The 24,552-nt window shown below is 46.5% G+C and overlaps 1 protein-coding gene and 2 long non-coding RNA genes across 19 annotated transcripts in view; all 3 read right to left on the reverse strand.

Moving 5' to 3' along the window:
• Positions 1-2,984, reverse strand: part of EHBP1 (EH domain binding protein 1) — a 196,877-nt gene extending 193,893 nt beyond the window's left edge. For 9 of the 11 annotated variants that reach the window (XM_031599181.2, XM_031599150.2, XM_031599173.2 and 6 more), the window contains exons 1-2: positions 2,501-2,655; positions 1,328-1,743 (exon numbers count right to left, since the gene is read on the reverse strand). In XM_031599181.2, the coding sequence (XP_031455041.2) occupies positions 1,328-1,431 (104 nt within the window). In that variant the 5' untranslated portion in view covers positions 1,432-1,743; positions 2,501-2,655. Of the gene's footprint in view, positions 1-1,327; positions 1,744-2,298; positions 2,370-2,500; positions 2,656-2,866 lie in introns of those variants that run through there. The other 2 variants (XM_031599124.2, XM_031599133.2) reach the window with 2 other exon arrangements.
• Positions 2,985-3,551: 567 nt separating this feature from the next.
• Positions 3,552-24,552, reverse strand: part of LOC149918837 (uncharacterized) — a 54,266-nt gene continuing 33,265 nt past the window's right edge. For 3 of the 7 annotated variants that reach the window (XR_016463900.1, XR_016463899.1, XR_016463901.1), the window contains 3 exons: positions 18,855-18,976; positions 11,943-13,466; positions 3,552-5,689 (listed from right to left, as the gene is read on the reverse strand). This is a non-coding gene — a long non-coding RNA (uncharacterized LOC149918837). Of the gene's footprint in view, positions 5,690-10,662; positions 11,306-11,739; positions 13,467-18,854; positions 18,977-24,552 lie in introns of those variants that run through there. The other 4 variants (XR_016463903.1, XR_016463904.1, XR_016463905.1 and 1 more) reach the window with 4 other exon arrangements.
• On the reverse strand, positions 21,295-23,394 carry LOC116233111 (uncharacterized). Its single transcript, XR_004167895.2, has 3 exons — positions 22,767-23,394; positions 22,123-22,674; positions 21,295-21,817 (listed from the first exon to the last, which is right to left on the reverse strand). It is a non-coding gene; the product is annotated as an uncharacterized LOC116233111 (long non-coding RNA).

A 24,552-nucleotide genomic window follows, 5' to 3' on the forward strand; every position in this document is an offset into this window, starting at 1 on the left:
AGAAGTGAGTTGGTGTAGAGGATAAATGGAAGATGAAGAGCCATAAAACGTTACACACGCAAGTACTGAAATAAATCTAATACAATTACCACCAGGAGAACTCCTGGGACTGAACTGGATGGTTGGTCACCTGAGCTGACCATGGCAGTCTCTTTCAACCTTTACAATATTTTTATTCTTAAGCTTGTGCAGTGAAATAAAGTTCAAATTCCAAAATAATTCTGTTTCTTGATCATCTGTGGAGACACTTTAGGCTAACAGGTAGTTTGTTAGAAGTAAACAAACAACTAAGCCAGCGGTGTTCCTTTAAGGCAGAGCAGCAAGCAACCTTCCAGCACATTTGACAGACATTTCCAACACTGAGAGATAGAATTTGAATTTGTAGAGGCAATTACTCATAACCAGCAAAGGCAGCCAATGCAAGGGCCAGCCTTGCCAACAGGATAAAGCGGGTATTAGGAGGAGGCTGTGGATTTTTTCAGGGCAGTTTGAACACCTCTGTCCACAAGGACAGCAAAGTACTTTCTCCATGCCCTGGTACTACGGGCTACGCTGATGTGAGGAATTACAACATCCATATTCCAAAGGCACTCAGGTATTTGTATAACAATATTTGCTAGCAGACTGTAAAAGCTGTTTCCAGTCTTCCCCATCAGATGCACTTAAGTTCATTTTGCACAGGAAGCAAGATGTGCCTGTGCCAGACCCACACAATTAACATAACTGCTGTCTAGTCAGCTCCAAAGCCATCCAACTGGACCGCTAATGCACGAAATTCCTGTCCAACTAAACAAATACCTTCAGACAATTCCCAAGGATCCATCTCTCATCTCTTTCCTTTAGAAGATGGAAAGGAAGGAGGAGAGACGAGACACTCTCGAGTAAAGAAGTCAAAATCAAAACCGGATGACAACAACGCCAGGCTCAGGGCTGATCCCAAATGCCTCAGTCAGCTAAGGGCAGTACCAGGAGGAGACATTGAGCCCCAAGAGCAAGCTGCAGGTCAGAAAAGGACTCTTGGAAAATATCTACAACATAGATAGATGAATAGCAAAAAAACCCACTAAGCTCAAGGTGCCAAGTTTGTAATGCACTGTCCCACCCAATAACACCAGCAAAGAAAATCACAACACAGAACAAAACCAACAGGTCCAAGATGCAGCACTGCGCTCCAGAGAGACCAGCATCCCACGCAGCTGCTTCTGTGATGGGCAAGCGGGAAAAGCAAGGCCATGCACACAGCGAGCAACACGCAACAGGCAACGTCCTTCGTTTCAGCATCAACAATTCAATCCTCATTTGGGCAGCAGCGCGAGCCACTTCTTACCATTTTTTGGTGCACTCCACCATCAGCTCCTGGTAAGAGGCCACAAACTGGAACTTGGATGCATGTTTCCCAACACGCTGCAGTCTTTTCCAAACTGAAGCCATGACGGCGAGAAACACCAGTCCTGTGGCACAGTCGCAGGAACACCAATGTAGGTGTAAGAGCGTGCGTGCTCAATACTAGCAGGTTTATATACAGATGCAGGAAAAACAATGCACAAGAAACTCAAGAGGATGTCTACAACTCATATTCCACCTCTCCTTTCTTCACAGTAGAAATCCCAGCGCAGCTGAGCAGCTCATCACTGTCCAGGAGCAGCATGCAATAGGGGCTGCGGAGCGGGCGAAAGATGCGAGGAAGTTCTGTCACGGAACCATCGTCATTCCTCACACAGCGACGGCGTGGAGACTGCAGGACTGGGAGACAAAAAGGCCGGGGAGGAGGCAGGTTAGCAGGCAGGTTAGCAGGCAGCGCTGCCATCGCTCCCAGCACGGAACCCTCCGCACGAGGACCGCAAACCACACCGCGTTCGTGTGGACGGACCCCATCCCGTCACCCCGAATAAACACACATATTTATACCGCTGCAGCGATTTTAGGAATGCAAACCGCGAGCCCGTTTGGAGGCGCATCAACGCGTCCTTTTAGCGGCACCATCACCGCCGGCAGCAGCGAGCGGAGGGGCCCGGCGGCACCCCGGGAAGCGAGGCGGGACGCGGGGAGCCGCCTTCTTTGTCTCCGCGCCGATGACAAAAGGTGTAACAGCCGTGCCCCACCATCACACGCGCACCGGCGGAAGGCGCGGGCAGGAGGGGAGCGGTACCGCTCAGCCGCCCGGCTCGGGGAACGACGCAGGCGGCCCCGGCAGTCCCGCCGTCCGCGGCTCGCCCTCCGTCCCGGCCGGAGAAGGCAGCGGCCGGGAGGCGCGGCGGCACGGCGGCGCGGGGCGCTGCACCTGGCGGCGGCGCTCACCTGCGGCCCGCCGGAGCCCCGCTCCCCCGCCGCGCCGCGCCCTGCCCGGCCGCTGTCAGCCCCGCGCCCCCCGCAGCCGTTAGCCGGCAGCCGTTGGGTTTAAAAATTAAAACGCCGCCGGCGAGGAGCGCGCGCGGGGCGGCGGGGCGGTGGGGCGCGGGCGGGGAAGGCGCGGGGCGGCTCCCGCGGGCGCGGCGCTCACCTGCAGCCGCTCCTCACGGCGCTCCCCGGGCCGGGCGCCGGCACCGCGCGGCGAGCCGAGAGGCGGCCCCGCCGCTGCCCATCGCCACTGCGGAGCCCCGCGACCGTCCCCGTCTTCCCGCGGCGAGCGCCGGGCGCCGTCGCCTCCGGCCGCCCCACGCCCCGCCGGCCGGGCAGCCCGCGCGGGTCGCGCCGCGCCTCACGCCGCCACCATCGCCCTCCTGTCGGCGCCGCGCCGCGTCTCGCCTCGGCCCGGCCCGGCCCGCCGCCCCCCCCCCCCGCGGCCAGGCGCGGCCCGCCCCCGCCGTCCCATTGGCTGAGCCGCGCTCCCCGCGCGAACCATTGGCCGCCGCTCCGCGTCAATCACCTGCGGGCCGGAGGGGCGATCCTCGCCCAACGGGGAGAGCGAAGCAGTGAGAGAAGACGGTGCTCGCGAGCCCTCCTCTCCTGCGCGCCCCCTCCCGTCAATCTCTTTCCTGATTGGCTTCGGTGCCCGAGGAGGCGGGGTCGCGCGGTAGGAAAGGCCATTCGTAGGCGAGCTCGGCCGCCCGTCAGCGCGAGAACGCGCGGCGATTGGCGGTGGCGCTTCCGAAAGCAGCCAGGTGGGCGCGGCGGGAGCGGCGGGCTGTCACGGAGGGGCGTGGCGGCGCGCTGGCGGGCTGCGGCACCCACGGGCCGTCCCGTCCCGTCCCGTCCCGTCCGTCAGGCGCGCCCTCCTGGCAGGCGTGGCCGCCGCTCTGCTCTCCTCGCACCTCGGCGGCTTCGTACACGTGTGCGAGATTTCCTGCCCGGTTCCGCACACGCACAGCAATTGCAGCACGCTTGACGCAGACGTGACCCTTTTTTTTCCCTTTTTTTAAAAGCCGACCGGCTGCTCAGGATTTGGGAAATGAGGCCAGGCGTGCAGCGCCTCCACGTTATTTTCCTCCATTCGAGTGAGGGCTGCTGGTTGCCCGGTGACTTGTGTTTCTGCCCTCGTTATTTATTAACGCGTCCATTTCAGCTTCGAGTTACGCCAGGCTGCAGAAGCACCCAGCGCACGGCTGTGCTGCTTGCAGGAAAATGGCCCTGTGATGCATAGGTAGATGCCTTTTTATTAATTAAAGGTATGTCATATCTACAGTGAGATCTCTGTGAACGACATTCCTGCCAAAACCGTTCTCTTCCTCACCTAAAGAAAGCTGTGGAGGTGTGTTTGTGTGCACGCCCTCATCGCCGTCACATGGAAGTGGCACAGAGCAGCCTGCTGAGCGCTGCTCAGGCTGGGATGCTACACTGGGGTGATCAGGGAGTCCCCAGAGCAGCCTGACCCGGTTCTTACAAGCAGCTGCTCCCACCGAGGACGCTCTTGCTATCCAAAAATACACGCTCGTGCTCTGTGGTTCCCTTTTCCTTTCCTTCTGCTGACGCTAAGATATCCAGCCTCCTTCACAAACTCTACAAAAATCCTGTTATTTTCCCCACAGTTTTCATTCTCATTCCCTGACTTCATCCTGGTGTTGGAAGATTTCAAGCCTCCTGGTCCACGTAGAAAGATTAGCTATGCTCTGCTTATGTTATTCCCTGTTAATCTTTACAGCTATACAGCCTGCCCCTTCTCCTTCATCACCTCTTCATCAGAATGACTAAGGACAGCTTTTTCACCAGGAAAGAAATGACCTTTGCTAGAAATAGCTATCATTATAAATCTGTTTCCCCGTCCTTCTGTACATGAGCCTGCAGAAATGTCACCGAGGAAATTGACTAATTGGATTATATCAAATTTGCAAGAGCATTCAGCTTTTTGAGGCGATGGGCTGTGCCTTCACCTGCTACATCTTAAACTTCCTTATCTTTCTGGATCCCTTCAGAAGTTTGATCTCACCTTAACAAAGGCAGTGGAGAATTTGCACAGACTTACCCAGATCTGAGCAAAGCGCCATCCTGGTCCTCAATGTGTTGCTGACGGATTTGCAGTGCCTTCAAATTCAGTTCTGCAATACGTGATGCTCACTGGGTTCTGTTGAAGCATACGAGCCTGATGACTCTTTGCTTTATTTCACCACAACACAAAACGTATGCAGCAATGGAACCAGTTTTTTAATCCTCCCTTCTTCCTTTGTTTCTTATTTTTTTGCTGGAACAACTCCACTGAGCTGTCTTTTCACACCAGCTGATGACACCATCAGCCATTCCATATAGGAAGGAAAAATGTTTTGAATGTTCCCTCTGCTAACTACTGATTAAAACCTTTTTTTTGGGGGAGGCAAAGGTGGAATACTCCATTTTCTCTGTGCAATGACTTGACTTTGAAAGTGGCACCTGAGAAAAGGTGATTCCCTCATGGCAGAATTAGTCCAGTTGCTATCGTGAAAGTATTACAGACTGTAGCGAACGTATAAGACTTAAGCAACATGTTCTGTGCTGCTTTTGAGGAAGTAGCACTAAGTATAAAAATATCACAATTTGGATTTTGCCTTACCAGCAAAGAGACAGGATATGTTCTGTTGGACTTGTTAATACTTTTGCATGGACAGAGGCCAACAGGCCAGCCTGGTACTCACCTCCCGACCTGCTGACCCATGTAGTGTTTCTCCTGCTTGACTTCAGCCCACAGCTCCATTGTGGTGAGACCATGCTGCGCTCTGGCCACAAAGGGTGCCCCAAAAGCCCATTCCTTGGGTGGCAGCTTCATGTCACAGCCTTTGCAAACGGCTTCACTGCACCATCCCAGAGGTGCTGGGCGCTCCTGCCCAGCCCGAGGTCTTGTAGATAAAGCCAAAAGTGTTTCTAAAAGGGAGGATGAAAAACATCCTCACCTGTAATTCCTTTATCCCACCTCTATCTGGCTGCAATTCTTCCTAACCCACTCAGCAGTAAGGGAGACGACGTATTTATCTACAGACGAGGTCAAGGACAGGAGTCACATTCCTGGAATGCAGAAGCCATGTTGCAGCAGTTCAGCCCTTGGAGCCAAGACGAAAGATGGGGTGTTGATGGTGGAGACCCACACACTGCAGACAGCACTGCCTTACTCTGCCACACAAAACACTGGGTTTGAACTGATTTCTTCAAGGAACATTTCCCAGTATTATTTCCAGTCAGTCTTATGTTGGCTGGCTCGCAAATGGTCTGAACAAGTTAATGAGTTTTGTCATCCGGCTTTTGGTATCCTTTAGGATTGTGCCCTCATTGTGGCCTCAGTTTCTCCCTTTTAAAAAAAAAAAAAAAAAAAAAAAAAAGGGGGGGGGAGAGAAAGAGAGGAAGAAAGGAAGAAAGGGAAGTGAAAAAAAGAAAAAAGCAGCCTGTGCTTTGTCCATAAATAGCAGCTTTCAATCCTTTCATCATGCTTAGTGTCTCCTGTACCTTTTCCAGTTCTTCAATACCTTCCTGTGTGGTCTCCCTTGCCTTTTTGCAAAGTAAAATTATGCTTGTTTAGGACATCCTGCAGCATTTATGAGGTTAAGAGTTTCTTTTTTTGTCATCTTCTTTTTTTGTTTGTTTGTTTTTAAATAAATACCACATTTCTTACCAAATAATTCAGCTGTTGATTTAATTTAAGATGCCCTTCAGAAATACTGACCTTGATTTTCTGAAACTGTTTGCTTTTTTCTCATTGTAATAACTGCTCTTTGTCTTCTCTGAAATTCTTTCTACTTTTGAGCACAGCCTTCTTTTTTAACATATACTTTATTCATAACCTAATTGCTTGTTACACAGCCTGTCAGCAGCCCTCTGTGGAGACAGCTGAAAGGGAGAAGGCCTTTAGACAAGCGATAGACAAGATAAGCAGGCAACCCATGCCTGGGATTTGCAAAAAAATATTTCAGATGGGTATGGCAGCGCAAGCGAGAAAGTGAGAGTCTTTCTCCACTTTCTGAACAGAAAGCTCCTTTCCAAGAGCACTGGCAGAAAATCTGAGATGAAGCAAGTTCAACTGCAGATGGAGGTTTGTGGAGGCACCTAAAGAAATTGCCAGTGCAGCGATGGAGGCGTCGAGGAGTTACAGTTGTGGAGCCCATGCCTTTTTTTTTTTTTAATCTGAGATCCTGATTATTAGAAACTGAGTAGTTGGACACGCAATCAGAATACCATACTGGAAAAGAATTTAAGCCTTTTAACTGTATTTCAATAACTCTGCATAAATACCAGAGAAATCATAAAAATGTAATACAGCTGTCTCCAAAGATTATGCAGGAAATTCCTCTTTGTCCAAATACAATATCGTATGTCGCCTTTAAAGAGAACGCCTAGTTAACTTTGGATCTACACCATCAGCCATTCACTCAGCCTGTTAGGAACAGAGGTGTGCTGCCTTGCAGTGGGGGAATTAACAAGGCACAGGCCAGCACAGAACACATCCAAGTAAATCCTCACCAGGATCTGAACCTCACCAGGGCCATGACGGTCCCCCTGCACTCAGCACTGCTGAGGCCGCACCTTGAGTGCTGTGTTCAGTGTTGGGACCCTCACCACAAGAAAGACATCAAAGGCCATGGAATGTGGCCAGAGAAGGGCAACAGAGCTGTGATGGGTCTGGAGCACAAGTGTGATGGGGAGCAGCTGAGGGAACTGGGATTGTTCAGTCTGGGGAAGGGGAGACCATATTGCTCTCTTACAACTCTCTGAAAGGAGAGTCAGATAGGAGTGATAGAGGTGATGGCCTCAAGTGGTGCCACAGAAGGTTCAGGTTGGGTGTTAGGAAACATTTCTTCTCCGAAAGAGCAGTGATGCAGTGGCACAGCTGCCAGGGAGGTGGTGGAGTCACTGTCCCTGGAGGTGCTCAAGAACCTGGAGAGGTGGCATGGAGAGACGTGAGTTAATGGGCAACACTGCTGGTAGGAAGACAGTTGGATATGATGATCTTAGAGGCTTTTGCCAACCTTAATGACTCTATGAGTTATCTTGCAGATGTGACAAGACTATCTATTATGCAAACCTAAGCTCCTACTAGAGAAAGGAAATTTGTAATGCCAGAATCCCAAACATCATACAACAAGACATTAAGGCCTAATGCAAACAGTGACATGGCTTAGTCCTGCAGAGGATTATGATTAGCAAAGTTGTAGTTAATGAAGATGAAACCATGAACCTAATCTATGCAAGGACACAAAAACGGACAAGCATTTGCAGGAGTTAATCCTGGTGCTGGAGATACCACAGGGAAAACCAGTTCTGAGCTGAGTTTGAGCTCCCCAGCTCAAGAAAGACAGGGGTCTCCTAGAAGGAGTGCAGCAGCGGGCCACGAAGATGATACAGAGCCTGGAGCATCTCCTTTAGGAGAAAAAGCTGAGAGACCTGAGGCTGTTCAGCCTAGGGAAAAGATGACTGAGGAGAGATCTGATTCATGTTTATGAATACCTAAAGGGAGGTGGGAGGCAAGTGGACAAGGCCAGACTCTTCTCAGTGGAGTGCAGTGACAGAACAAGGACTAACATCCTAAAACTTGAACACTTGAGGTTCCATACTAACATGCAGAAAAATTTCTTTACAGTAAGGGTGATGGGGCACTGGTAAAGGCCGACCAGAGAGGTTGTGGAGTCTCTATTTATGGAGATATTCAAGATCAAGCTAGACGCTGACCTGTGTGACCTATTGAGGAGAACTTGCTTAGCAGGGAGTTGGACTTGATGACCTTGAAGGTCTTTTCCAACCTGAGCAATTCTGTGATTCTGTGTTGTAAAACTGATTGTAAAATTGCCTGCTCCCATTTTTACAATCTCAGCCATAACCTAACTAAGTAATTCCAGGTTCAGAAACTGCTCTTCAGTATGTCCAAATCAATCCACACGTGTCTAACAGTGTTGCAAATTATTTCAACTGAGTGTATTACTTTAAGTCTTTGTTAATCTCCTTGTACACTTCTAACCCTGTGTGTATTGAAGTCACAATATGCAAATGTTGACTAACATGCAACTTACACAGAGAGCTGAATTCCAAAGCACAGAATGGGACTTCAGCCCTTCCATCCTGGCACTAATCATAAAATTGTTTCAGTTGGAAGGCACCCTTTAAGGTTATCTAGTCGAGCACCCCAGCAATAAACAGGGACACCTACAACTTGATTGCTCAGAGCCCCATCCAGTCTGACCTTGGATATCTCCAAGATGACTTAAGGAGTGAGTGGTCAAATGCATAGTTAGGAAGAAACAAGTTGGAGCTCACTAAAGATGGGCTGTAGGGCTCATTCTGCCAGAGCATGGTAGTGTTTGGCTGGTGGAGGACAAACAGCCTTACCCACCATTTGTCCCTTTTGGAGACTGCTCAGTCAGTCCCAGCTGAAGGAGGAGGTTGAGCTAGTCAGCTGTTTTTCCTCCACAGCCTGGGAAGGGACATTCAGATTTCTTTCTCTGAATAGTTTCAGGAATCTTATTATACGCTCAGGAGGAACGAATGCTTTTACAACACCATGGAGCTACAATAAAAAAACAAACTTAAACAGTCACCGCAGGTACACTTTCCTTCCATCGCTACCCAGAGCTCTGGAGCTCAGCAAGGACATACACAACAACAGCAAAAGGCTGGTGAGGGCATCTCAGCCTCTTTCTTCCTGATAAAAGATCCTGTATCGTCCAAATAAGCAAATCTGTCTGTTTAGGGGAACAACAGATAAATCGAATGTTCTGGCAAAGCCCAAGAAAAATAACAGCTCAGTGCTGTTGAAAAGAAAGCCATCAGAGATTAATTTGTCTGACAATCTGTCTTTATGCTCTATGCTGAAGAAGAACAAGAGTCCTTTCATGCATGTTGAATTTACCTGTAGTGTGCATCAGCTTCTGTCAGCAAAGCTCTAAGCATTGCCGATTTAGGGCAATGGATGATGGCTGCTCCCTGGCACCCGCCCTCAGCTCAGCACTCTTGCATCCCAAAGCTGAGCTGGCAAGGCTGTGGCTCTGCCAGGAAGAGGCAGAACTCAGCTCTTGCTGAAGGGGCCTAGAAGGGCTGGGAGAGGAGGAGCTGCAGGAAGAGGCCATCCCATGTTCTCTGGTCTGCAGAAGAAGTGGTGGTGCCAGCCAGGCACAGGAACAACATGGTGCAGAGAAGCAGTTTGATAAGAGGTCTGAAAGTCATGTCCATTTCCAGCTCTGCCAAAGGTTATCTTATACAACCTCTTAGTTAGCTCTGCAACAAAAGAGTACTGATGATCACCTACCTTTAAATGTAGGGTTTACATTCTCACACACTTTGTGGTGGGCCAAGACATGCTACAGTCAGTTGGAAGGGTAAGACTTGTACTCTAGTTTTTGTGATTTCAAATGCATCTTATCTTATCTTCCAGCAGACCAAAATCATTTTGTTGGGAAAGGAATGATTGCAAAATAAATACTGCTGTGCATTTGCACGGGATACGTTGTACACATGGCCAGGAGGTGAGTGGATTTTTTCAGGACAGTGAAGAGCATTTCTTCCTTCACAGGATTTTCTTTTGTCAGACTTCTCATTGAGAGGGGAAACAGCAAAGATGACGGGAGGGTGCAATTTACAGTCATGTGCTCCTGTTGCTTATTTAAAGCATTGCCGAAGTTACTTATTTTTCCTACCTCAATCTGAGAAGAGTTGAAGAAGCAAATCTTCCCACCCAAAAGATCAACCTGAAACAGTCACAAAAACAGGCATGAAAAGTCTGGCTAAATTAGAATCATAGAATAGCTTGGGTTGAAAAGGACCACAAAGATCATCTAGTTTCAACCCCCTGCTATGCGCAGGGTCACCAACCACCAGACCAGGCTGCCCAGAGCCACATCCAGCCTGGCCTCGAATGCCTCCAGGGATGGGGCATCCACAGCCTCCTTGGGCAGCCTGTTCCAGTGTGTCACCGCCCTCTGTGTGAAAAACTTCCTCCTAATATCTAACCTAAACCTCCCCTGTCCCAGTTTAAAGCCATTCCCCCTAGAATTGTTTGGTTAGAAGGAACCAAACGAAGAGGCTGTAGCTTGTGGCAACATTACTAACTGTAGATGGACTTCAGTTTGCTAGAGCCACTACATCAGTTAATGTTGACCTCATTGTTTGCTGCGGAGTCATGGTGCATTTCTCAGTGCACTGCAGAATCACCTCAGTGAGACCAAAATAAAACCCACAGAAAGGTTTTATATAACATTGAGGCTACAGGATCTCTAATGTAGTTTTCTTATTGGAACAAGAGCCAAGAACAACTTAAATTCATTAGCTAATGGCCTGTGACAATGAAGGACAAAGACAATTATTATGCCTATTTCCCAGCTGATCATTTCTGTTTGAAGAAAAAGCAACAAATTATTGTTCTCCCATATTAATGCATCATAACGGATTAATATCATATCAAGAAAAACCTATTTCTTTCAAAATGCAGACTAATGCTGGATAAATTTGATTTTTATAGATGAAAGCTTGGTAGAAAAATCGAGATTTTATTAGAGGCATGGACAATCACATTACTTTTCGTATGATAGGAAGACTTCAGTATTGAATCAGGAAATTGATATCAAGAATTTTTTTCTCCTAAAGATTTATCAATTCCCTGAGCATCTCAGTGCATCTCAAATACTTATCCTTGGATATTATAGCCAGAGGCACTGTATCTTAATGATTATTTTTATTTATAGGATAATCTGGAAAAAAAATACAATATGGAGCCCTGAAGGGGAGTGAAAGCCTCCTTCCTCCCTCAGTATCAGTTGTTGATCCAATTCTTTTCACTTGAAAAGGAAGTCAGAGTGGTTGCATATTTGGAACGATAAATATCATTACTTCACTTCTGCATCATTTAGAAAACTTCACTTCCCATGAGGCTTTTGTTTAGGAAAATGTTATATGGTTAAAGAGCCTGAAGACTGCAGGTCTGTTTCTGAAATGCAGAAAAAAACCAATAACATAAAAAGGGAAAATCAACTCCTCGGTTTCAGCAAAACATACACTATTTCACACTCCTTGCAATTTTTAAGGCCAACAGGTGAAGCACTGAGGAAATGGCACGTAACCCAAGTCTGCCAAGAGCTGTAAATTCAGACTAAGCAGGACCCAGCTGGATCCAGGGCCTTTTCCTGGGCTTGCGCACATGCACAAGGAGTGGCAGCTCTAAAGCACTGCTAAGCTCTCCCGAGGCTGCTAACACGAGCTCCACGGGCCAGGCTAGTCCCTGTCACACAGTGAGGGAAACCCACCAACATGCTCAGTTGCCCAGCATCTACTGCAACTAGCAGTGGTGGCTTTCTCTAATTTTCAATGTCAATTTAAGGTTTTCTGAAGCTTTATGTGCTCCAAGACCACTCTGCTTCTTACCAGCAAGATGCTAGATAACTACTGTCAGCAGACACTTCTCCTAGCACCAAAGCATACGATCCACAACTCTTTGTAGTATCAAGCAATCTTACAAGGAAGCCCATAACCCCTGGTTTTATGGACAGTATTTTATGGAATTGCACATTCTAGGAAACACCTGCCTGTTGTTCCTGGAGACCACATGGAACTACTCAGAAACTCACCTGGAGCTGCAGCCCATACTTCACACTTCCAGTACTTCCATTGCTCCCAGTTACCATCTGTGGATGTTCAGACCTCTCCATTACTCTGGTGGTAGTGAGTCGTTCATCTGAGGCTTGACAAACCCCAGACTCATCCTCTAGTGATATATGCTGGCCACAAAGCCTCAGTTAGCAAGCGCTTTGTAATCCAGCTTTCATCCTTCCTGAAGCAAAAGTAGCTGGGGATAAGTTCTGGTGTCCCAGCATGGCGTAGGTATGCAATTACAACTTGTCCCAAGGATGCTCCCCCCGTTCCACAAAGCAGCCTTTGTACATCTTCTCTTTGCAGCTGACCTTTGCAGTGTAAGCCACTGAGACTTAATAAAATGCATAACATGGACTATGTGCATGGAATGTTACAGATTATGAAATTCAATGCCATATTTTAGAAGTCATAAAAACATTATTTAATTCCCAGTAACTCCCCTCCTCCTCCTTCCCCCAAGAGACTTTAGAATATGTTTATGCACTAAAGTGCCAAAATGATAAAAGGCACTGATTTTGTGCTATTTGCATTGTGGTGAGCCAGTTATTACATGGCATTTCATAAATACAGGGAGTCAGAAATAATTAGTATGCTGAATAACAAGCTTTCCTCTACAATGCAGTGCAGTACATTTTAAATCACCCATTTTCAGGAAGCACTTGCACAGCCTGGCTTAAACACAACAAATAAAAGGGAACTCTTTGTGGGGAAAAAGGCTGCTGTTGGGTTTTGTTCTGTTTTCTTTCCCTTGAAAGGGTGGTGTATTGATAGCAACAGCCCCATGGCCGCAGGGACGAGCAGCAGAGCTGTGCCTTTCCCAAGTGGCAGGGACAAAAGCGGCAGCACGTCTTGCTGTTACAGCACGAGGGACACGTTCCAAGAGAGCATCACGTTCGTGAGATTAAAACTAATGCAAACGCTGAACAAAATCCTCCTTTGAAGGAAGGAGATGATTTTAAACTGCTTGTAATTAAGGGAGAAGCAGGAGTGTGCACAGCTCTGCACCAGCCAAGGAGTTCTCCAGATTTTCGCTGCTCGGCTTGTAGTACTTTTTTTTTTTTTCCCTTTGTAAAAACACGGAGTGGATTTTATTGCCTTTTTTGGATATTAATATGCAATCAATTATAAATTCTGAGCTGCGGCACTGGGTAATTTCTCTGCAAGAATGCCAAGCAGGTTCTGTGCTGGATCAGCCCCTGTGACAGCACAGCAACTAGCAGTGCCTGAGCCATGTTTTAGAAACAAGCTGTGCGCAGAGGCTCAGCAGGGAAGCCAGAGCAAACCCCATCTCTTCAGCTTGTGATGCTGAATGTTACCCTTCCGAATGTTCTTTTTGGAAAGAAAAAGAAAACTTAGCTCACATTCTCAGGAGCGGTGAATCAGGATAAAAATAGGAAACAGCAGTATCAGCCATCCACATGTGCATCAGAGGTGCTTGCCTCGATTTCCTCCCCTGCCATCTGCTGTTGTGCTGGCACCACAATCAGGGCTCCTTCTTGCTGCTCACCAAAGGAGAGAAAAGGACAATTTTTAAATGCAAGGTTAAAAAAGAAAAGGGGAAGGCAGTGTGAGCTTTTGTGTCAGTGGTTTGTGTAGATCCAATGCACACCGCAGTGCAGCACTGTGTCTAGGACTGTGTTGCACTAGCCATCAACATAGCTGAAAGAGCACTTGATTGTAGGGGAGCTCGTTGGCACAGAAGTAGCCTCTTTCCTGATGTTCTTCCTACAAGGAAGTATTTCCAAAAGAACTACCCTTGCCCTGAGAAAAACTACAGTTATCAGTAATTGTTCACATTAATCTACGGGAGCCTTAATGACTAGTGGGGCCAAAACAAAGCTGGAAGTAGGTGGCTGTGTCCCTTCCAAGCCCAAGCAGCAAGCACAACAACTGAATTTGGCACGGGTACCAAACCTGTAGAAATACAACCCAAAGGAGCAGCTAAGGATGCAGGTGTGCAGAAAGTATCGATGTTTACGTCTGCTTTCCATCTCTTTGCTGTTAAAAATCCCCTTGGCTATGTGGAAAAATGTTTTTCTACACTGCAAAAGAAAAGTGCTAGCCAAGACCAGACTCTACTTTTTCAACATTAATCACAGGACTCAGCCTTGGTGGGTATCATAATTTGGTTTTGGTTACCTAATACATAATAAGAACCCTACACAGTAACGCCAGCTCAGAAAGAAACACTGAGCTGAGGCCACAGCTGTGATATCCAATTGCCTTCGCCTAGATACTGCAGTCAGCATACGTAGTTCTTAATAGGGAGTTTCAAAACAGCCTCCAATATTTGTAGGTTGTAGGGCACAATCTGTTTGCTGCAGTGTCGGGAGATTTGAGGACACTCCAGTCACCTTGCTTCCACCCCATGCTTTCAGCAGAGCTCCTTTCCTCTCAACACCTACATTCACCTGCCAATTAACAGCTCGTAAAAAGAACTTCCAAAAGTGTCTGCAGTTTGTCAAAGTCTGCATTTGATGATAAATACTTAAAAGATCAAATGTCTAAATTATCTCCTAGTCCTCATGTTGTGTTTTTTTTTCCTTCCTTTTCATCCTTTCCTATCCCCATAATTCATCAGAGGTCTAAGCCAGTGCAAATGAACTACCCAATGTGTGACAGCACAATCCATCTAGGAAAATTAATTCAGGAGCAATGATTTCCTTATGCCTTTTACTTTCTCAGGGCCCAGGAGTTCTTACAGAGCTTGCTAAGGAACCACTTTGACTGGCTTGTTTGTGTGAAAATAACCCATGTTTTCTTGGCATGTCAAGAACACAACATGCCAGCAATAACTTGCATACTTCTGAAGGCCTTTCTGCTTGTGAAAGACTAGCATGCTACTGGCTTCATCAAGAGGTCTAAAACATGCTTGTGGGACTTGAAAAAGGCCTTTCCAATGGCAGATGTAAGTTAATTTACAGGGCTAACATTAAATTAGCAGAACTGTTACATCTCTCAAGAAGTAATTGCCATCTTATGCAACAGATGAAATGCGCTCATCGAAAAAGGAAACGTCACATCTCTTAGCTAATAATGAAATAACAGACCATCACAAACTCTTTCCAAACTACTCTTCTTTGGATGTGCTCCACATCCTTTTCCAAGCCAGCATTTTCTGGCCGGTGTAATCTTCTGGGTTATCCTATCTCCACTTATATTTCTACATTTTCAGTTTGATCCTGGCCTGGGTAGGTAGGCAGAAGCAAGCTGAGGGGAACAGCATTACCTTCACAACCTGTGTCAATATGTACTGGAAAAGAGCATTCCATCCATCTGAAGGATTGCCACATCCATAGGGGTTTCACGCAGCCCTGTTTAGTTTGTAACTTCTTTAGATCACTGTGATTTAGATCCCTTTAGATTTAAGGTTACTTAAACTTGTAACATTTCCCTTTTTACTGCTACTGTAAATAGTTATTGCAGGAAAACGGAACTTTTTGTTTAACATGAAATTGATCTTGTAGGCAGCCTCCTTCAATGTGTTAAACTGAAGATAATTATAGAGCATCCAATAGGAGGACCGTGTCAGAATCTTGAGATCACAGACACTGCACGGTCCCTTGCACTTACATGTCCTTTGCAGCAAAGGAACAGCAGCACTTGGTTGAAGTGTTTGCTAATGGAGTGAGTAAAACTAATGGCATCTGAAAGATGAACAGCCACCCAACTCCCAGCAGGGAGGCTTTCTGCCCCCTCTCCTCCCCCTCCACCCCCGAGAGCACACCGACAGCACTAGCTTCCTGCCCTGACACCAGCACAGACTGCTGACCTGTGGCTGAGCGAGCAGCTCATGTCTGGGAAAGGACTGGTTGTGCTAACTCATTAGACCTGAGGAAAGGACTGGGTCAGCCTGTGAATATCAGAACACCTGCACGGCAGCAAACATCCTGGCCAGATCCCATCTCCAGCCATGAGCTGCACAGGACCTGATTGCTTGGCCGCATGCTTCAACCCTCTCTGCACAGCAGAAATCTGCACCAGTGCTGCTGCCCAGACACCTCAGAGCACAGAGGCAGGAATGGTATTTGCTGTTACACCTACTTACGTCTCTGTGCTGGGCAAAAAACTAGCCCTCCTTGCTCATCTAGTCTTTATCCAAAGATCTAGAGTTCAATTACATCCTTAGCACATCTGGTTTTAGCAGTGCAGGCTGAATACTCCAGAAACCACAGAGCAAAGGTGTTTGGGTTAAGAATGTTCTTGTGATTAAAAAAAAAAAAAAAAGTACAAAAGTCTTCAAGTGCTTGTTTAGAGAAAATAATTTTCATTTAAATGCTGGCACAATTTCAACAATTTGAGTTTAATTTTGAAGTGTTGAAAATGCCCTCAGATAATTTCTGTAGCATTCCAGACCCCAGAAGTTATCATAGGAAATAAGTCACCTAAGAAATCAGCTAAGAGCATAGCTGAAACTCATTTCCTGTTTTCTAAGAAAACAAAAACTGGCCCCATGCTTTTAAATCTTTCTGAGAAAGATCTTCTCATGAATAGTTTAAACTAGGCAAGTGGGGTTTGACTTTCTCCTGCCCCAAAACAGTGTTCTCTCCTTGAAAATGCCTCCAGAGCTCTCACGTGCCATATTGGTTCCAGTTGTTCACTGGACTTTGGTACTGTTACAGTTGGTGTAACAGCTAGAAAGATAATCGTGGTGAAAATGGAAAAAGAAACAAACAGGGAAGGAATGCTCACCTGTATCCAAAAATCTCGGTTTGCAGGAAAGATTCCTCCCACAGAGGAGGGACCTCCAGAAAGAGACTCTTCCCCAGTGGCAGTCTTCACCTGTGCTCCCAGGGCTGACCCAGTCCTTTTCTCAGGTGCTCAATCAGTGGTTCAGGCCGTGACTCAACAGTTCCCATACAGGTACCAAGTACTCTGCTGTAAGCACTGCTTGGATCAGACTTAAAAATGGTTTAAAATCCTTCCCAAAGGAATTTACAACCATACATGATTATAAAGATGCTCAATGAATGATACAGTATTTGTGTTCTCAATCACATCACAGCAGTGGTCTGATTTTTATATTACATTTTATGTTATATTTCTATTTGGTTTTGCCTTTAGGAATTAGGTGACACTTTTACACACCGATGCTGATTTGCTGTTTCATTGCTGTCTCTGACTTTCTCAAGTAAATACCAAAAAGATGTTCAAAATCAGAAAGCTCTGCTTGTTTGGGGTCAAAGTTTGACCTGATTTCCAGTAAAAGTAGCCTCTTGGTCCAAATTCTATCAAATTCAGGTCTAGGGTTACAGAAACTTAATTTCATTGAACTTAGCTTGGCTATTTGAAGCTTATTCTTCACAAAAGCAAAATTGGGTCCTTAGCTCAGCTCAGACAAGTTTGCAGGTCCCAACCAGACAGATCACAGAAGGGCTCCTACACTGAAGTTTTGCTAGCAGCCCCACTTGTAACACAGCGTGCCTCCATCTAGCAAGACAAGATGTTGCAACAAGCTGCAAATGCTGCTGTTGCCTCATACTGGTTTCAAGGGAGCAGATTCTTTAATATGGTTTGCTAGGGAAGCTGGTTTCCATTTAAAAAGGAGAGAAAAAAAGTCTCTCTATGCCAGCTTTTGAATGCTTTCCTTTGTTGACTAGTACAGTTAACAGGTCTGAATATGACAACAAATTTCACATCAATAGCATGCCTCAAAGGGAGAAAATGAGCAAGGAAAAGCAGCTTCAACAGCGATAAGTGAGAGGGTACCTGACAGCACAATCTGCTTTTGGGCTGGTTTACAGAAAGAAAGAAAATATTAAGAAGATAAATATTAATAGCGTTCCCTCTCTGTCAGGATATCCCTTCTCTTGCAATCATGCAGTTTTATTGGACCTTTGTGCTCACAAAGCATTGAGACACAACCTGTTTCCCCACTAGGAAAAGATGAAGAATGTCAATTTGATTTTGCTAAAGCCAATGGTGTTCTTGGAGGAAAAAGTATGCTAGCACTCTGCTAGCACAGCCAGTGCAAACACAAAATATCTGTCTGTGGAAGACAGAGGCTTCATCCCAGTGTTGTTGAGTTTGGTGGCTGTTACCTATTTGCAAGCTGCTCAAATCCTCTGTTACATTTTTGTATTGCCCTTCCACCACGCTAATCTTTCCAATTGTAACAAGGAAGAAAAGGTGATGCTCTCTTTAGTATAAACATCAGTGAAAATAATTTAGCCCTTTGCTTTGTTGAACAACCTCCAGGAAAGCCACCTTTATTAGAATTTATCTATCTCAAGCACCTCTACATTTCTTTAAGTGATGAACAACTGCAATTGTTTGAAGCTTACCCTGAGATATCATAGAGACTTCACAGAAGAGGGTTCATTTGTTGAGATGGCTATTTTGGGTACTGACAGAAGGAAAATAAAAACTGATACTCACAAAATCCTTTGTTAGATTTACAAATGCAGTCAACCTAACATTTTTTTTTTAAATCTTGTTCTTTCTCCAGATTTAGCCTGTATCCCAACTGTTTCCTACAGCAGCTTTCACTGGGCTTTAGCTCAGTCTGCACATGATTAACCTACAGATACTCTCCATCAGCATTTCTACTTGGAAGCAGCCAAGAAATTAAAGGTAAATTAGTTCACTGTTGAATCACTTGATATAATAGACTCAGTGTGTTAATCCTGATGTATACGGTCTAGGAAAGAGAGTAGAGAGGGCTGTTGTCTTGGTTTGGGAAGTTTTTCTTGTCTGCGCCTAGCACATGTGGTAAGGCAACAGCAATAAATCAGAACAAAGGAAATAAAGCACTGAGGCTTTAGGGAACATGTGTTTTAGAAGAAAAAGTTGGCTCACCACTAAAAACAGTACTGCCTCATAACGGATGTTTAAAATACAGATGTAAAAGAAAAAGACAAAATTATGTAAATAATACAGTGACTTACAGGTCGGTGCAGCTTTCAAACAATACTGCAAACCCATCCATCTTCCTGGGCTCGGACAGACAGACCTCAAGCTCCAAGACAGTGTCCCATCTCATCTCCAAGCTGTGTTGTAACACATCTGGCTGCCAACAAAGCATTACATAGTTAAAACCAACCCAAGCAACCAACATATCTTTTCCCAGGATCAAGGCTTTCCAGCTGCTTTTGCCAGCCCCACTGCAAAGCAACATCAGCTTGAGACATGCAGCTGGAGGAGTAATTTGTCTTCCCAGGACCCATGCATCCCTCATGCTGCAATGGTGTGGTATGGCAGCAGTTTCACATGGCAAGAGGGGACCTTGCTGAGACTCCTTTCTCAATGCTGGGCAGGCAGGAATGCTCAACTGAAGTGATAATTACTTTGGAGCAGATTTTTCCAACATATTTAGGAGTCCTAGATGGAAAGAATGGGGAGGGGAGTTCTCAAAGCTTCCTGGTGGGTCAGACTCAATCCCCAAGCTGGGCATTTTCCTCCTCTCTCCCTACAACTTACTTAGTGTCCTTTAGGAAGTGCCACTCTGCACTTTCAGGCACCTCAATGTGTCTGCAAAGAATCTGAGGTTTCATATCACAACCTCCTGTCTCATGGGATGCCCCTGGGACTTCCAGCCAGGCCAAGGGCCAACACTGGGCAAACCCAGGCTGTGGGCAGGAAAGCAACCCCAGCAGCTGGCGGAACACAATAAACCCCAAGAGAATTAAAAGGCTCCTACTTGTCTGTCCCCTGTTAACTTTCTAGGGTAAATGGCCTTTATTTCAATTAATGCAATATCTTTGCCAGCAGTCCTCTGGCCAAGTAGTATAACATTAAACGTGCCTTACACACACTTTGCTTTCAATGTTGGTCTGTCTTTCCATATTTCCCCTTTTCTCTTGCTTTATCAGTTCCATTGTTATATAGAAACAAAGCCTGCGTGTTGAGAACTGAGCTGGGGCTGTGAAAAGGAGGAAGACATCATAAAAGTAATCTGGAAAATATAGTTTGGTTGTGATTGATGAGCTCAGACCTGTGATAAGTCCTTATTTAAAGCAGAAGGTAGAGAAACAGAGCCAGCAGTAGGAATGCTTAGGAGTGAGGAGAGTGGAGCCACATCTCCCTGCACCAGTAGGTGAGTGATGGATGCTGGAGGAAACAAGGGGTCTGGCATGACCCACAAGCAGGACTTTGATCAGGATGCATAGCACAAAGCACGAAAAGGACAGGGAACAGCACAAAACCTGCAGGAATATTGCAGAGGAAGGGGAGAAAAAATACAATTCCCTTTGCTACTGGCTAGTGGTGAAACATTAAAATCCCGGCAAAAAGGTCTTAAAATGCATCCAAATTCACTCTCCACAGTGAAGAGAGGAGGAAAGTCATCTCAGTCAGCACTTCTCCCCATTCACCATCTTGAAAACCTGACCAGGAGACACCAACTGCACATCGTGGGCTGTCTGCTCAAAGCTGAGAAGTATCAGCTCTACTAGATTGTAAAGTTAAAGCAGGACATACTAAAAGGGGAGACACCAGTGCTCTGAAACAGTACCATCCCACCACCTGAAATCACATACCATGTGCTGAACTGGGCAGTGCCTTTCCACCCCACTGGTCCTAGCAGGCTGGTATTTTACCAGACACTGCCACTTATCATCTGATAAGTGAAAGCCACTCGTATCCTGCAGCAACCAGCACCAGAGCAGACAGGGCCAGACATCTCTCTCCTGGGAAACGCACCCATCCTTGCTCCATCAGGTCATGCGAGCACAAGCAATCCAAGGAGTCTCAAAGGGAGCTTCCTCACATAGACGAGCTCTCCAAGCTTCAAAATGAAATCCAGAAAAGACTGGTTTGGGTTAGAAACAGAAGGAACTTGGGCAGGTTAAGGGACTGATGAGCAGGGAAGATGCACAGCAACCTGGAACAGCTGCCCTGCAATATTCAGTAGAACCCAACAGTGCCTGTTTCAAATGATAAATCTGAAAATGAGGCCTCCAAAATCTTGATGCTAGTTTAAAAACCCAAGCAAACAAAGAACTCAGTGAATTTCTGGTTCTTTATTCATTGCTTTCCAGTTACTGAGCCTGAAGAATATATTCAGGTCATGTTTTCAATCTTTTCTCCATTATTACAAAAGAAAGAAGCATGTTTTATAATATTACATTGTAATGAAAACTGAGATTTCCTCCTTGTGCTCTCTTTCAGGATCCACATCTCTGAGGAAAGCTCAGAGCGCTGTCAATTTGTGAGAAAGCAGAACAGGCAGAATTGGAATTGCAGAGGTGGACAATCAGAGGTGAACTCAGTACAGACGTTTTATTAAATCACGCAGACATTTTATACATCAGCCAAGGCCAAATTATTGTTAAGAGAAGAAATCAATTTTAAACCCTCCCCCACTCCCTCCCACCCCCCCAAAAAAAGGCTGTAGAAGCCAACCTAGTCAAAGCCTTAAAGAAAAACTCAGAGTCTGGAACACAGAGTTTTGGCTGCTGCCCATGACCGGAGCCCTACTTTGAGAGCAGCCAAGGACCACCCCACACTGCTGGAACACTAAGGGGACAGCCACAATCCCACCCAACAAGTCCCCAGACATACAGATGTCACTGCAAGATCCCCTCCTTCTGCCATGTCCTGGCCACGGCGCTCAGGCTCCTGCCCTGCGGCTGACAAACTGGGTCAGGGTAATCTCCAGCAATCCAGCTAAGCCAGCTTTCTGCCTGCTCTGCATTTTCAGCAGCAATGAAGAGCAGATGCAGTGGGGGTCAGGATCTGGCCCCCCACATGCATAGTTTTAAAGATTACATTCAGCAGAAGCTATTGCGAGGAGGAAAAATTGCTGGGCCCAAGTTATTCCTCTGACCTTGAATGCTTTAAAACATAATATTTTATTTGGCTGGTTATGGAAAACATGTGGCAGAACCTTCATTTTTCTGGAAGGTTTGTCCTGCAACACAAAAGGAAGAAAAATAATTGAACTTTTATTCCACCTCTCTCTGCTATGCACATCCCTTCACCCACATAAGCTGCTCTCACTTGAATTTTAAGATCTGAATACATTTGATAACTGTATTTGCTCAGCAGAAATGCCAACAAGGTTCCAATCAAAAACAAACACTGCGGTCCTGAACAGTTACTTAAAAAAAAAAGTTCAGGACACACATCAGTAGCACAAAACATTCAGCCAGCAATTCCTACCATACTTAGAAGCAGCTGAATTTTGTTCAGCACTCAACAATTATAAAGCTTTACCTGAGTACAAGGCTTTTGCAGCACCATCTGGGGGGAGAAAAGTTTATTTTCAGAGTTCTAGTTTCCAATCTGACCTAAATTCAGCCCATACGCATTGTTTCCGTTGTTTAAAAGAGACAGGACTAACTCATTCACCTCTCCAACCTCCTGCACATGCCAAGGATCCCCAGCAGCATTTGCAGGGGAGACATCATATCCAACAGAAGGGACAGAGCAAGAGGGTTTCCTGCTTTCTCCATCCTGCCAGATGTTCTTGCTGCATCCAACTCCCTTCTGATCCTTTCCTATGGACACATTATAAAAGACTCCTCCTAGTATGGCTAGCAGGGCTTCAAGCCCTCAACCTGCAGAGCAAGTGGAAGCCTGCTGCAGCAACACAAGGGGTGCTCAGTCCCTGGTCCTTTCCCACAGACGGATGATGCTGTGGGCATGCAGGTGTAGAGCCTAAGTACATTTCACTCTACCAGCTCAACTCCACAGTTGGTTACTTTCAGCTGAAAGACAGCAGCAAGCAGCAGTGGGAGGTAGACTTCCCAGCCTTTCTATCTGCTCCTGTAGACAGATATCACAACAAATGTGTTTCTAGAGGTCTCAAAGCAGGAAAAGGGTCATGATGGTTGGGACAGTGATAGCTATTGTCCTACTTCCTTCATCAGAGGTAAATCCCAGAGCTGTTCTGTAAAGCTTCTCTGCAGCTAAGCAGGACCTGTAGCTCCTTCTCCCCCTGCTGAGTGACCAATTAGCCCCAGGCAATCTCCTTCCTTTTAAGTAACAGGCAAGTCTGCTGTTCAAGGCACCTGTGCTCTGTGTTCAACAAATCAGCTGCCATCACCACTGGCTGTGCTCATCAGGCAGCCGGTGAGAGCCCCTGTGTGCAGTGCCTGTTGCAAAGCCAAGAGCTTGCTGCCGCTCAGCAGCTGGCACTTGGCACAACAGCCGCGCGTGACTCAGGCTGGCGCAGCACTGGAGATGCGTTCCCCTAGTTTATATCTGCAAGTGATTCATTGCGTTCAGACAGTGTTGTTGGCGTGCCAGCTATGCTGTAAAAATCTGGAGTTAATAAACTCTGCTTTCAGGTCAAGGCAGTGCTTTCCAGGGTGTAGCTTTATAGCGCAGGCAGTGCTCGCTCCCACCCCAGCAGATAGTTGCTGCTGATGTGTTTCCCATTGGGAAAACCCCACGATGCGTACAAGAACAGCTCTGGGAAAAGCCTCTTGCTCCACCTCTTCCTGCCCAACAACCTGGCCCTTCTGCTCCCTTCAGGGTGGAGAGCACAGCCCACAGTCCTGCAGCCCCATTCTTTACCCCTAACCATGTGAGAAGCCTTCTGGAACCTGCAAACTTGGCTCCCCCTAGGAAAGGAGGGAATATTTAAAAAGGGAGGAAAAAAAAAAAAAAAAAAAGCAGAAGATGTCAGCAGATGTTGCAACCCCTTGAAAAAAACAGAGGAATCTGAACAATGTTAATTCAACTCCAGGTACAGACTGCCCTGGACAGCACCTTACTGCAGCAAAGCAAATCCCTCCTGAGAGAGCTGGTCAGCTCCAAACCCCCTTCTCCTTCCACTCCCCCTGGAGGGGACCTGTCCTGCAGCATTTCTGGTTATGTAGGCCTAAACCTGCTTCAGATCTGCCCTTTAACCTTTGTGCCTTACATCTAAAGCTGCAAGATGGAACATTTCTTCTTTTCCTCACCTTTCCTGCAAGAAAGCATAAGGAAAGGTAAGCTTTGCTGTCTGGGCGCGTTTTGCAGAACCACAGTGAACAGAAAGGAGAGAGACATTAAAGGGATGGAATTACATTGAGGGAAACCTCTTCCCTCTCCTGGCTCTTAACCCATCACCTTACTGCTGCTCTGCCAAGCATTTGTGGCCCTGAGGGGACACTGCACCGTCCACTTGTAGGCCTGGGAGCAGTTGGGGTTTTCCCTGCAACATTGCCAGGCTGGTTGCAGCCTGGTGCTGCCCTGCTCAGGAGTGAGCTGCATTGAAATGCTGGAGGACAGGCTGCACTGAGTTCACTTGTGGAGCCATATAAATAACAGGAGCACGTCTGCCACATGGGCTACCTGCTGCTGAACTGCTGCTGCTTCTCTCCACAGAGCTGGTGACATTTTAGAGAGGGTAAACTATCTCATGCATTACACCGCAGCTTTTCTTCTGCACTTGCTTGTGGATCAACAGCCAAAAAGGGGTGGAAATGTGGAAATGTCTTTCACTTCTCAGCATCCCCACAGAACAGGCATGCTTCAGCACTGGCTATATTTCAGTAGAATTATTCACTTATTCTCAGCCGTATTTTGAGCCTGTATAAGGTATGTCAACATCAACAGAGTTTCAGCAGTTTACATCAGCCTAAGAACGTGGCTCTGTGTTCTCATGGCACGGAGCTTGGTCCTGGAATTGAAGCAGCCTCAGCAGCCCAGTCTGGG

This window comes from Phasianus colchicus, chromosome 2 (genome assembly GCF_987193195.1).
Source record: "Phasianus colchicus chromosome 2, bPhaCol1.hap1.1, whole genome shotgun sequence".
NCBI lineage: Eukaryota > Metazoa > Chordata > Aves > Galliformes > Phasianidae > Phasianus > Phasianus colchicus.